The sequence below is a fragment of the Macaca mulatta genome, chromosome 8, assembly GCF_049350105.2.
Source record: "Macaca mulatta isolate MMU2019108-1 chromosome 8, T2T-MMU8v2.0, whole genome shotgun sequence".
Classification (NCBI taxonomy): Eukaryota; Metazoa; Chordata; class Mammalia; order Primates; family Cercopithecidae; genus Macaca; species Macaca mulatta.
In genome coordinates, this window is record NC_133413.1 from 29,857,738 (window position 1) to 29,872,853 (window position 15,116).

Consider the following 15,116-nt stretch of genomic DNA (forward strand, 5'->3'; position numbering starts at 1 on the left):
CACCCAGATTTCCATACATGGTGACCAGGATCCTTAACATTGGCCAGAGAACGTAGGATACAATCTTAGTCACTTTAAGGAGTTGATATTGTTTTTCTTTCAGCATTTTATTTGAAACAAATAAAAATTAAACAGTTTTCAATGAGCATCCACATACCCATCATCTAGATTCTATAATACTTGCTTTATCACATATCTGTCAGTTCCACTATCCATTCATCAGTCTCTTTCATGCATGCTTGCGCTCTCTTTTTTGATGCATTTCATAGTAAGTTGTATGCTTCAGTATGCTTCTCCCCAGATACTTCATCGTGCATATCACTGACTGGTGTTCACTGTTTGCAGTGTTTTTCTTTTGAAGTAAATTTACATACAGTACAAAACAACGTGTGGCATAATATATATATGAGAAACACATATATTAAGTATACCATTTGATTATGTTTACCTGTACTACAAAGTCATATTAAGATACAGAATGTCACTGTCATCCCAGAATGTTTCGGGAGAAAGTTCTCACATCCCTCTTCCTAGTAAATCCTCCCCTGCGCCTCCCAGAGGTGGCCATTCTTCTGATTTTTTCCCTCATCACAGATTAGTTTTGTCTCTTCTAGAACTTCGTATAAATGGAACCATGTAGCATACTCTTGTAGGCCTCTCTCACTGAGCATAATATTTTGAGATTTATCTATGTTGTTGGGTGATTCATTTGTTGTTACCTATTTAATGGTGAGTTATTCTATTGTATGCAGAGATCACAGTTTGTTTACCATCCTTCTATTGATAGATGCCTGAGCTGTTTTGTTTGTGGCCATTATGAATAAAACTTCAGTGTACATTCTTGTATAAGTCTTTTTGTGGCTATATGTATTTATTTCTCTTGGGGAATAAATAGACATGGAATTGCTATATAAGTTTAGTTTTACAAGAAACTGCCAGTCATTTTCCCAAAATGGCTCTACTATTTGTACTCCCACCAATAATGTATGAGCATTTGGTTGTACCACATCTTCACCAACATATGGTGTTGTCAGTCTTTTTAATTTTAGCCATTCTAGTGGGTGTATAATGGTGTCTCGTGGTTTTAGTTTGCTTTTTCCTGATGACTAATGATGTTGAACACTTATGTGCTTATGCTATTTGTATATTTCCTTTGTGAAGTATCTGTTAAAATCTTTTGCCCGTTTTTGATTGGGTGGTTGTATATGCTAGCTGCCAGTCCTTTGTCAGCTCTATATTTTGCAAATATGAAAACCCAGTCTGCAGTTTGGCTATTTGTTATATTAATGATATCTTTTAGCCAGTTTTTAATTTTGATAAAGTAGAATTTAGCAGTTTTTTCTTTCGTGGTTATTGCTTTTCTGTATTGTCTCTAATAAACCATTGCACATTCCCAAGACACAAAGATATTCTCCTGTGTTTTCTTCTAATTACAGTTTGAGCTTTCACTTGCAGGTTTATGTTCCATCTTGAATTAATTCTTATGTGTAGTATGAGGTGGGGATCACAGTTTCTTTTTCCCCATATAGATATCTAGTTGCTTTAACATTACTTCTTTAAAGACTTTCCTTCCCCATTTGGATTATATTTCACTTTTGTTAAAAATCAAAGGACTCAGTAGATGTGGGCTGGACTCTTTTCTGTTTCATCGATCTGTTTTCGATCCTTATGCCAGTGCTACACTGTTTTGATTACTGTGGCTTTTTAGTATGTCTTGAAGTCAAGTAATGTGAGTCTTCTAACTTTGTAATTGTTTTTCAAAATTGCTTTAGAAATTCTAGGTCCTTTGCATTTCTATGTAAAATTTAGAATCAGCTGGCCAAAGTCTATTAAAAAGTATAATGGATTTAGAATTGTGTTAAAACTATAGAACAAATGGAAAGAATTGACAATTTATTGCTTCTTCCAATTACGAACATAGTCTATCTCCTTGTATACTTAGGTTTTTAAATTCTCTTAGCAATCTTCGTTGTTGAGATTTTGTAAGCCTTTTGTAAACAAATTTTTTCAAAATATTTGTATGTGTTTTGGTGCTACAGTAAATGAAATGTAAATTTCATTTTAAAATTTTATTATTATTATTTTTGAGTGGGAGTCTCACTCTGTCACCCAGGCTGGAATGCAGTGACACCATCTCAGCTCACTGCAACCTTCACCTTCTGGGCTCAAGCCATTCTCCTGCCTCAGCCTCCCGAGTAGCTGGGATTACAGGCATCCACCACCATCTCTGGCTAATTTTTGTATTTTTAGTAGAGATGGGGTTTCACCACGTTGGCCAGGCTGGTCTCAAACTCCCAGCCTCAAGTGATCCGCCCACCTTGGCCTCCCAAAGTGCTGGGATTACAGGTGTGAGCCACCATGCCCAGCCATAAATTTCATTTTTTTCAAATTTTTGCTGCTAATATATATATACATACAATTGATTTTTATATATTAATGTTATATCATAAGATCTTACTAAATTCACTACTTAATTCTAAAAGCTATTTTTGTAAATCCATTAATATTTACTTCCTAAACAATCATGTCATCTGCAAATGTGCCTTTTACTTTTCCCTTTTGGATTTGCATGCTTTTCTTTCTCTTGCCTTACTGTACTGCCTAGGACCTTCGGTACAGTGTTAAACAGAAGTGGTAAGAGTGGGCCTCTCTATCTTGTTCCCAGTGATACAGGGAAAACATTTTTATTTCAGTATTAAGTGCAGCCTATGGGTTTTTTATAGTTACCTGTATTAGATTGAATACATTTATTGAGAGGGTTTATCATTAACTCATTTGTCTAATGCTTTCTCTGCATCTATTTAAATGGTCATATGATTTTCCTCCTTTATTGTGATAATATGAATTATTTTGATTTTTTTTAACATTAAACCTTACAGTTCTAGGATAAACCCTATTATATCATCATCTTTACATATTGTTGGATTCAACTTACTGATCCTTTGTAGAGGATTTTTGTGTCTACGTTTATACGGGGTGGCAGCCTATAATTTTTATAGTTTTGTTGTCAGGTATTAGTTGTTGGTATTAGTATAATTCTGGCTTCACAAAACAAGTAAGGATGTGTTGTTCCCTCCCCTATTTTCTGAAACTGTTCATGTAACATGAATGTGATTTCTTCCATAAATGTTTGCTAGAACTCACCAGTGAAACTATCTAGGGCTGGAATTTTCTTTATGGGAGGGTTTTAGATAATTAATTCAGTTCGTTTAATAGATATGGAGCTATTCATATTTTCTGTTTCATCTGTGTCCATTTTAATAAGTTATGTTTTTCAAGGAATTTGTTTCATTCATTTTGTCAAATATTTTGGTATTATGTTGCCTTATTAGGCTTTTAATGTCTGTGGAATCTTAGTGATCACCCCTGTTTCAACCCTGATACTCATCATCTGTGTTCTCTCTATTTTTCTTGTTTACCCTAGTTAGGGGCTTATCAATTTTGTTGTTCTTTTCAAAGAAGTAGCTTTTGGTTTTGTTTATTTCCTCTACTCTGTAGACTTCTACTTTTATTTTTGTATAAAAGTATACTTTTCTACTTTCTTTTGGTTTAATTACTCTTCTTTCTCTAGTGACTTAAATAAGGTCACTGTGACCGGGCACAGTGGCTTGCGCCTGTAATCCCAGCACTTTGGGAGGTGAGGCGGGCAGATCTGGCCAACATGGCGAAACCCTATCTCTACTAAAAATACAAAAATTAGCCATGTGTGGTGGCACGCACCTGTAATCCCAGCTACTGGGGAAGCTGAGGCAGGAGAATCGCTTGAACCTGGGAGGCGGAGGTTGCAGTGAGCTAAGATCACGCCACTGCCCTCCAGGCTGGGTAACAGAATGAGACTCCTTCTCAAAAAAAACAAAAAGATTGGCCATCATTTTAGACCTTTTCCTCAAATCACTGCTTTAGCTGAATCCCACACATTTTGATGTGTTGTATTTTAATTATTCAATTCAAAATATTTCTTAATACCCTTTATATGTATATATATATTTTTGATCCATGGAATGTATAGGAATGGGGTGTTTAATTTACAAATTTCCAGACAATGAGGTTTTTCTTGATATCTTATTAATTTCTAATTTATTTTCATTTTGGCCAAAGAACCTACTCTATATAATTTTGGTGTTTTAAAATTTATTGAGACTTGTTTTATGGCCCAGCATATGTGGTCTCTCTTGGTGAACATGCCATGTATGTTTGTAAAGAATGTATATTCTCAGTTGCTGGGTGTCATGTTCTATGAATATCAGTTAAACCAAGATGGTTGGTAGTGGTGTTCAGGTAGATTTTATTTTTTATTCTTTTGTAGTTCTGTCAATTGCTAAGAGATTGAAATCTCCAACAATGATTGAGGAACTGTCTATGTCTCTCTTCAGTTATATTAATTTTTACTTAATGTAATTATTTTGAAAATCTGTTGTTAGGTGCATACACATCTATGATTGCTGTGTTTTCCTGATGTATGAGCTTTTCACCATTATGAAATTACCTCTTTATCATCATGAGATGTCCTTCTGCATCCCTGGTCTTGCAGTTTACTTGACATTAATTTAGCTGTCACAGCCTCATGTGCTTACTGTTTGCCCTGTGTATTATCCTTTGCCATCCATTTGCTTTCCACCCGTATGTTTCTTTATCTTGAAAATGCATTTCTTTAGACAGAAGTCTACAGTAATTGGGTCTTTTTTTTTTTTAATCCATTTTGCTCATGTCTGCCTTTTAATTGGAGTGTTTAGTCTGTTAACATTTGTTGTAATTATTGATACATCAATTTAAGCTGATGGTTTGATTCGTATCTACCAGTTTAATCATCTCCTCACTTTGGTTTTCAGTAGCCAAGAATAATAGTTGTAATGAATACTATTGTGGTCTAATTCTTTATAATGTATTTTTTCTATATCCTTTAATAGGGAATGTCTTCTTAAGAGAAAGGGAGAAGACTCCTTATATCTAGTACAATGCCTTAAGCATAGAATTCTGGTACTTAGTAAATGCTAAGTGAATGCAGTGGAAAGAACTTTCCATTAAGAATCAGGAGACATAGCCTCCAGACTTATTTATATTATTATTTTGCATTATTATCTAGTTTAATTCACTATTTTGTGTGTGTGATTTAGTTTCCTCAACTATAAAAATGAGGAGGTGTAGGACTGTATTATCTCTAAAATTATATCTGTCATCTATGATTTGAAGCTTTCTAATGGAATGAGAATTTTTATCTAAAAGATATGTTCACAAGTTATTCTTCATTTAGCAACCACTTTCTGACAATCATTTTCTATGTTTTTATGTATATAACCCTTAAATTTCAATGTGGATATAATATTAAAAGAATATAATATCTGTGATTCTTTTTTTCTTTTCTATTAATAATGTGTTGCTGCTCGTTCTTTAGCTAGACGAGGGGACTACAAAATGATAGTTTTTGTCAGCCATGAACAGAATCAAACCTCAAACAAAATGTTATAGGTTGTTTTTATATATCTTAAGCCCTGCCAGCTAATATGATAGGGCACAACGGTCTTTGATTAATCTGTAAGCTACAGTGCCACCAGGTTGGTTTTTCATAGGTAGTACTCATTTTTAAATCAAAATTCTTTTCTTTGTTACTTCATTTTGTGTTGGGCAGTGGTTAATTTATAGAACCTCATGACAAAACCACCAATATCGAGGAAGCAGACTTGACTACCATCTCAAAAAAAGATTGGGCGGAATAGTTATTTTTAAATCCTCAAGCACATCAAACAACTCATTTAAGTCTAGAGTATCACTAACAGAGCATTGGGCAGAACTTCAAATTTTATTGAGATATTTTCAAGATACGGTGATAGTTAAGAAGAGGAATTTGTTCATGGTGCTGCTGCCAAGGAGTTACACCAATAACTCGAGGTGTTATCAACAATTCAAACAAATCTGGCTGTTCAAAGAAGTGGGTATACTCCACTGACTTGTTTTGGGACCATAGATGGAGAAGAGATTATATGTTGTGACTAATGAAAATGAATATTTCATCTCTGTACCAGTTTTTACTGTGCAGTCTGGTTTGAGCAGGTTGACTGTGAGGTTGCAGGATGTCCACAGAGGGAATGTTCTGTAAGCCTTTCAGGAACTTGAGCCTTGAGTTCTTGTGAGAGTTTAAGCAAGACTAGATTCAGGCACATCCAGTTGCAGTAAGGACAGAGGTTTTGAAAGAGGAGCTGCCACGAATTATTCATAATGAGAGGTGCCCTGTCTGATAACACAGCTTCTTGGAGTGAAACAAAAGATAGTTTCCAGAAGATAATGAAGAGACTTTAAAATCAGTGTGCTATCTTCCTTCCATCAGTGTCCGCCTGGTTGGGCCCTTAGTGCAAGGAGATGGCGATGATAGATAGTGCTTTTGTCAAAAGGTCGCTTTCTTCTTTCCAGAAATAGAAATATGCTTCCCAAGAAACAATCTAAATCTATTTATATTTCTGCCACTTCTAGCTTTTTGTTCTGTAGTCATTTCTCTCTTTCTTTTTTTTTTTCTGTAAGTCTTATCCCCCCAGCTAGATCCTTAAGCATGTCTGGGACAAGAACTATTATAGTTTTACTTTCTGAAGAATACCTGGCCTGCTGCTAGGCACCTTCTAAGGTTAACTTTTTGCAAGAGGAAAGATGAACTGTAGATGTATCTGGAGGCTGCTGTTGGAGTGAAGAGAGACCTCCTGTGTTCCCAGTTATGCCTAATTCATTTATTCCTTCCTCAAATTTGTAATTTTTTTTAATTGACGGAGAATTTTTAGTGTTGAAGCCTTTTAGCCTCTAGACGTGTTTGAGACTGCCAGCTTTCAGAGGCTTCCTGTCCAGATGGAGAGACAGACATATCCACACATAACAAGGCAGACTACTTGTAGTGTGGGCAGGGTGCTTTGAGAATGGGAGCGCTGAGATCTCACTGGGGGCGGAGGGGTTCTGGGAAGATGTCATCGGGGGAGAAATGTATTGGAGCTCTGTTTTGAAGGCTGGTAGCTTTTGGTTTTTGTTTGCTTTTAAATTCCTGGGTTATTGTCCCATTTCTCTTCACCCCTGCTCCACAATTTTTAAAAATTCTGTCAGCATAAGGTTTTGGCTTAAGCTATGCTTCACAGAGAACATTAGCATCTTTTATCGCTGGTACCATTCCTATGGCATACAGAAAAGCGTAGGATTCAACATAGCCCCATATTGTTGGGCTGTACAGGCTTAAAATGAATCTGTAATACCACAAAAAGAGCAGTAGAATTGGAATCAGAGGATCCCTTTTGAGTCTTGGCTTTGTCTCTCAAGAAGTTGACAGAGTTGCTGCATGCGGAAGAACTTGTAGCCCCCAAGAGTATGGGAGTTGGACTGGGTACTGAAGGAGAGCCATGCTTTTGGATGGCTGTCTAAATGGCACATACTGTTGGATAGCTACCTTGGTGATACAGGGGGATCACATTAATAGCAGGCCATAAAATATCAGCTTAGATTGGTTGAAAGCCTGTATGTGCATATTTGCGTATTAAAGAATAGTTATGTTGATATGTTTACATCTCTGTTAAATGAATAATTAGATTTAGTGAGATGTAGGATTAGATATAGTATTATCCAAAAATTTTCATGAGAATACAGTAAGCCTATGGGAAAAATTCATTGTTTTGTCATTCAAATTTGATACAAATTTCTGTTTAATTGCTTTTCGGATGAAACTATAATTCTGGAAAGAGGAAATGTAGTGAAAGCCTTTTTATAAATATAAAATATTGACTTTTTAAAACCTGAGTTGTTTTTTTCTTCCTCTATTTCTGTTACTGCAAAAGGTAATGACATTTCCTGCCTGAGGAAAGACATTTTTGAAATGGAGTTAAATTATTATTTGAGAATAAGGTTTCCTTCTATGGCCTGTACTATATTCTGATGACTTATAAAGAGACCTTGTATAGCAGTGTCCTCTATATGTCCTTGGTGGGGCCTTTGACATTCTGTGCAATAGGAAGACTAGCTAATAAATTTTCTCTTTCCTCTACACAGATTCCCATTTGTGTAATTGCCTGCCCTCTAGTTTTTCCCAGTGATGTAAGCTACTATTATGCCACTACGCTTGCTAACTTAATGGTATCACTGTTAAGAAATAACTGCAAGTTTTTAAAAAATACCAATTGGAATGCCTCATTCTAGGATATTCTCATTTACCTTTAAAAACGTAGTCATTTAGAACTTTTTGCTTTCTGGTTTTTTTTTTCTTTTTCCAACCTTTGTATTGTGTGCCTTCTTCATAGTATATGAATATTTATTTTTATTTGAAAAATGTTTTCCCTCAAACCCAATACTTGATGCTAGAGAAAGGTGCGTTACGTCTCTTCTGTGGCATCATGTACTCCTGTTACTGCGTGCCTTAGTACCCACCTGTTTAAGAGGCACAGGACCTGATGATTCTATTGTTTCAGAGAAGCCAAATTAGTTTGAATCCTGTCTTAGGCAAGATTTGATAAGGTCTGAGCCTTTTTTCTGTCTCATATTTCATCTTTTAGTGACTTTGAACTACTCGTTTACCTTTAGTCCTGTTGCCTCTGGTAATCCTACCTAAAACCTCGCGGAATACAGAAATAAACAATGCAAAAGAGTTCAGATGTCCAGAATGAAAGACTTGAGAATTTGTTCTCTAGATTGGTGATTCTTAGCTTTCTTAGTTATTATTACCAATAAATAAGCCCGTTTTTATTGACAATTAAGAATGAAACAGTGAACCTCACAGAATTAGTTACAAAAATTACAGAAATGTTATGATTTTTACTTTTCAATAAAGAGCAGTGAACTTCTTCAGAAAGAAGGAAAATAAATGGCAATTTTTTTTAAGGCTTCTCTCATCCTCCCCCCAAAATTGAGAACATTGTAGAAGGGTGCATTAAGAAAAATGGTTGGGTTCTAAGAATTGAGAGATGTTGGCCGGGCGCAGTGGCTCATGCCCATAATCCCAGCACTTTGGGGGGCTGAGGCAGGCGGATCACTTGAGGTCAGGAGTTCGAGACCAGCCTGGCCAACATAGTGAAACCCCATGTCTACTAAAAATACAAAAAAATTAGCGGAGTGTGGTGGCACATGCCTGTAATCCTAGTTACTTGGGAGGCTGAAGTACGAGAAATGCTTGAACCCAGGAGGTAGAGGTTGCAGTGAGCCAAGATCGTGCCACTGTACTCCAGCCTGGGCAACACAGTGAAACTCCGAATCAAAAAAAAAAAAAAAAAAAAAAAATTGAGAGATGTTGAAAAGCAGAGAAGTCTGGGGTCCATGCTGAGTTGTCTAAACAGTGTGGTAACTGGAATACAGAGCAAGGACTTTGAAGTCAGGTGGACCCAACTTCGGATCCTGACTCCAATTTTATTAGCTCTGTGTCCTTGAACGCGCTGTTTACTCCCTTTCAACTTTAGTTTCACCACTTGTGAAATGGAGATAATAGGACACACTTCATAGAGCTGGTGGGAGGATTCAGTACTAGAGTGTGTGGCACAGAGCTTGGCCCACAAAAGACTGTAAATGTGAGCTCCTATCCCCTCACTTCACTAGCCCTGCTAGCAAGAGACTTACTTCTCTGCCTCTTTGGCCAGCATTAAGGCCACTAACTCAAACAGCATGAATCTAAAGTGGTGCTTGCTACTCTGATACGTGATTTTAGTAAAAGACAAAAGTGATTGGTAATTTTGTAAATCATTGCTAAGATTAATAGACTCGGTGAAAAGACTTTTGTGTATATAGAAGACATTTCATCTAAAATATTCCTGTAATCATTACATATACCCTCCCCTCTTTTTTTCTTTCATTTAAAATGACTCAAAAATATAGAGTGGGAAATAAATAATGCAGATGGTTTTCACTTATGTGAAAAATGGTTGCTAGGAATTGAAAAATAGGTTTTCACAGTTAAAATCACTGCTTTCAAGGAGATTATGGTTGCAGCTTACTGCAGGAGAATAATAATGATAATGATGATAATAACATTACTATGCTAGCTCAGTCACATCAATCCTATGAGGTGTAGATAGTATATTATCCTCATTTTGCAGATAAAGGAACCGAAGCACAAAGAGGTTAATAGCATCCTCATGTGCATAGTTAGGAAGTAGCAGAGCCAGGATTTGAACTTAGACAGCCTGGTTCCAGAGCCTACACTCTTTACCACTATCTCATGCTAGGAGGACAGAGAGAAGGCAGTTTTTTTGAGAGGGAGTAATGTCTTGAAACCTGCAACAGGTTAATTATTTTAGATTTGCTCTACAGGTATTCTGAGAGAAGCCTCACAAAGTGTATTGGAATTACTATAGAGACCAGACCAGATTACTGCATGAAGCGGCATTTAAGTGACATGTTGACCTATGGCTGCACAAGGCTGGAGATTGGGGTGCAGAGCGTTTATGAAGATGTGGCTAGAGACACCAACAGGTAAGATGGTGGCAGGTGATCTTGCACAAGCCTTCCTCCAGCTTCACCAGTTTTCTCTACATTCATACCCAGCCTTTCTTCATTCTGACCAGTCTTAGGGAAAGAAGTATGGGTATTCCTCCTTTTCGAAGTTCTTTCGTCTGTCTATCCTCTTACTTCCATCTCCTCCTTCCCTCATTTTCAGTTTTTCTCTAGTGACTCTTTTCCAGCAGCCTGTAAACATGCTCATCTCTCTCCCTCTTCTTGTCCTACACAGCCTTGTCCATACAGAAAGCAGGGGAGAGGACTCAGGGTTAGTAGTTTAAAGCAGGAGAGAAGGCCAAGAACAAAGAAAAGAGTGAGTAATGTTGAAGAGATTCATTTCTGTGGAGCAGATACCAACTAGCAAAAAGTATGGTGATGCCATGGTTGTAAACTTTGAGAAATTCGGGAATGCAAGGAAAGAAGGAAATAAGAGTTGTTAGAGCTTTATTATGCTCCCTCTAGAAATATGTCTTTTAGTTGAAAAGAAAATGCCCGTGAAAGGTTAACTGTATAAGGAACTTCACAGTTAATTGCTAAATTAGTGGAGTAGGGGAGACAATTGAGAGTTTATTAGGCAGCTGAGATGATTGACTAAGAATTGTAACGGTGGGCTTCGGAGGAAGGATGTGTTGAGTTGGATGTTAAAGGCCCCTTTATTCTGTAGGGTTTCAGTAGATGTGATTGGTGTTGTGCCAGGAGAAGGAAGCAGAGGGGAACTAGGGAGACAAGCACTGATCAGCGTCTTAGAAACAACCAAGAGGAATGCCAGGCCGAGGAGGATGGAATTTTCCCTTAAGGAATAGAGATCTGTTGAATATTTTTTAGCATGGGGAAGAATCTCATGGATATCATGTTTAAGAAAGAGTAACTGAATAGGATGCTTTTATGTGGGAAAAGGCTTCAACCAGGGAAACTATGGAGTGGTGTAGCCTTCAAGGGCTGTGCTAGAGAGACACCTGGGCAGATGGAGGGGAAGGTGAAGCTTTCTGAAGAATACGACATCTGAGTTGAGACTTCATGGAAGAGTCTGAGTTGGTCAGGTGCAGAAGAGGAAGATTGAGGCAGAAGGAACATATGAACAAACTCCTGGAGATGGGAGTGTGTGGCACATTTGGGGAATTTGGAGTGGCTTAGTTTGGTTAGAATGTGAGATAGGAGAATGATAAGAGATAAGGCTGAAAAGCAAACAGAGGGCCTGGTTATTAGGGGCCTGAAGAGTCAGCCCAGGGAGGCTGGACATTAATCCAGCGGAGCAAGCCACCAGCAGGCTTAAAGCTACAATGTGATGTAGCATATCTGTGGCTTAGAAAGATGCCTTAGTTACAGTGAAAGGGGCAGGTCAGAGAAGAGCAAGTTGGAAGGGAGATCGGGTACGAGGCTGTTACAGAAATTAAGCAGGAAATACCGATGTCCTGGAAAGAAGTGAGTGGTGGTGCTGGTGACTGACTGGAAGTGAGGATAAGAGAGAATGGCAAGTCAAGGAGGCTTGGAGAGAACATGTATTTCATTTGGCTACACTAAGTTTCAGGTACCTGTAGAATAGCCAAGTGAAGGTTTGCTTTAGAGCAGGACTAGGCAATAGACAATTCAGCAGTGATCAAAATGTTCTGTGCTTGCAACCAAGTTTTCCATTTTAATTCTTCTAAATATAAATTTTAATAACCACATGTGCCTAGTGGCTGTCATTTTAAATAGTGCTGCTTTAAAGTATTGGTTATTTGGGTTTGGAATTCAGGAGACAGGCCTGGCCTTGTCCTAGGAATTGGGAAGTCATTAGCAAAAAGAGATTAGAAATTGAAGTCATGGAAATGGATGGGAGCATTCTGAGAGAGTGAGATGGAGTCTGTGGTTTTTAGGATCCTTCTGCCGTGAATGGGAACACTTTGGTGGCAGAAGGATTGCCACAAGGCTTCAGTCTAGTTGCCCAAAACTATTATTAGGACTTGTTTCCTGCTGGATGTGGCTCTAGAATGCTAAATTAAGATGATTTATCCACGTGACCCCAAATGACTCTGCCTTCTCACTAAGTCATTCTCTCTTTCTACTGTTTTTTTAAGGCTCCTCCAAACCCACCAGTGAAATCTATTTTGTATTATAGGTTTCAGTCTTCCTCTCTGTCTACAAATAATTTCACAAGATCTTTAAAGGAAAGAACATAGCAGCTTGCTGCTTCTGCATGGTTTTGAGCTTTTAATTTTTAATACAGATACTTACATTCATAAGCTTATTTTGACGGGTGATGCTAAACCAAACAATTTTAATACACATTAACTTTTGCTACCCCAATGCTTTACTTTCAAGACTTTGAGTAGATGCGTAAGGGAATTTCTGAGAAATATCTCAGAAATAAAGTTATTTACTTCCAGGCCTCCTGAGAGGTGGGGATGTAAAAAATAACTTTCTGAGGTGTCTTTTCCCCCAGCCATATGATTTTGGTTATGGAATTTCTGTTACCTGTCTCAGAGATTGTTTTCCCCCTGTTCCTTGTGTTAACTTTGTCACCCATTTACACAAATAGGTAGTGATTTTCACAGGTAGTGATTTTCTTTCCTTAGGGGCCACACTGTGAAGGCAGTGTGTGAGTCATTTCACCTGGCCAAAGATTCCGGTTTCAAAGTGGTGGCCCATATGATGCCTGACCTGCCAAATGTGGGACTAGAAAGAGACATTGAACAGTTCACAGTAAGTGTGGCTTCAGCCAGGCGCATTCAGAATGCCTCTGCATGTTTCTTATCCCATCTGCTCTTGTTGCCTGTTTACTGATGTTTTCCATTGTTAAAGAAATGCATCCTTATTATAGAATACTGGAAACACAGTAGGGTAAGGGACATCACCCACAGCCCCATCAGACAAAACTCTTAACATTTTAATGGATTCTTTCCAAGATTTTTCTATGCTTAGGCTTTTTTGAGGGTGAGGTTGTCTCTGCAAATATAACACAGACATACAAATATGTATGACATAGGAAATTATTGTAAAAGTTTTTTCACTTAACATTATAACAAATGTTTATCCATGTTGTAGCATGGTCTCTGTTAACATGTTAACATATTTAAATGGCTTTTTAATTTAATATGCTATATCTTGCTTAACCCCTTGCAAGTTTTTTGGAATAAGGTATTACTGGTTTTTTAATATTATTTTAAAAACACTGCAGGTAAATGAGTTTATGTGTATAATTTTTTGTCATATTTAGGTTTATCTGTTCATGATAAATTCCATGGAGTAGAATTATCAGGTAAAGGTAGAAACATTTTAAGACTCTCACTCTATTAATAAGTTGCTTTGCAGAGAGTTATAACAATTTACACTCATTTCAGCAGAGTTTTTCTTCACAAATAATTCTCTCCTGTTTATTTTCTATGTATGCTTATACATGCACACATACATATGTACATATATTTTACTCTTTGCTAGTCTGATCGAGAAAAGTGCCATTTTAACTTGCATTTTGAAATTGTGATAATACATTTTTCAAGTTTGTATTTACTAATTACATTTCTTTCATCTTTTTGGAGTTGTGTGTTTTTATCCTCTGACTCGTTACTCTATTGGGATAAGAATATTTTTAATAATAGTTTATGTGAACTTTTTAGGTAAGGAGATTATGGACTCATTGTTTTTTATATTTGTTTTAAATATTTTACTTAACCTATTATTAACCTTTTAGTTGTGCTTCCATTAAGTTGATCTTTTTTTTTGTTTTTTCTTCAAATGCTTCTAAGCTTAGAACTGCCTTTCTGTTCTTTGAATTTTCACTCTAGGTTGTTTTATTGTTGTTATTTTAACCCTCACAGTTTCTTGATCCATGTTAACTTTGTTGTGGGAAATGAGATTGGTCAGGCCTTTAGTTTTTCTTCAGATTCTCAGATAGGGCAAGTGTGTTTTAGGGATATCCTTTTATTGAAGGCGATGACAATATTTGTCAAGTTGTTTCATCTATAAAAGTACTTTTAATTTGCTCTGTTTAGAAAAATGCAGTTCACCATGTCTTATTTGTGAAGTTAATAATTCTTTCCTCTCAAGAAGTTTACTTTTATTATTTTTTAAGTTGGTGAACTGCACCTGAGGACCTGTTTATGAGATAACATTAATTCACAGATATCCCTCTTCGTAACTCCCCCACACTGGCTGTGTAATAGATTGTGAGTCTGGTATCCTCCCCTCAGTAACTAATAGCCAGGTGCTCAGACTCCAGGCCAAAAAGGCACCTGAAACACATATTATTATTATTATTATTATTATTATTATTATTATTATTATACTTTTAAGTTCTATGGTACATGTGCACAACATGCAGGTTTGTTACATATGTATACATGTGCCATGTTGGTGTGCTGCACCCGTCAACTTGTCATTTACATTAGGTATTTCTCCTAATGCTATCCCTCTGCCTGCCCCCATCCCATGACAGGCCCCAGGGTATGATGTTCCCTGCCCTATGTCCAAGTGTGAAACGCACTTTTCTTTAGCACAGCTCCTAGGTGGACCAGTAGGATAGCCAGAACTCATAAGTGTAAGTGCTCCTGAAAAATATAGTATGTTTCATACTGTAGCAAGCCATAGCAAACAGCTGAGTCTTGCTATGTATTTTCCTTGGTGTCTTCAACATAAGGAATAGTTCAGTAATAATATTGCAAGGACTACCCTTCCTGTAAACATTTATTTGCTTGTTT

General features: G+C 37.0%; 1 protein-coding gene across 2 annotated transcripts in view; it reads left to right on the plus strand.

Annotated features, from left to right (window-relative positions):
* Positions 1-15,116, plus strand: part of ELP3 (elongator acetyltransferase complex subunit 3) — a 104,306-nt gene that overhangs the window by 25,651 nt on the left and 63,539 nt on the right. For both annotated transcript variants that reach the window (NM_001257766.1, XM_015145027.3), the window contains 2 exon segments: positions 10,255-10,416; positions 12,996-13,122. In NM_001257766.1, the coding sequence (NP_001244695.1) occupies positions 10,255-10,416; positions 12,996-13,122 (289 nt within the window).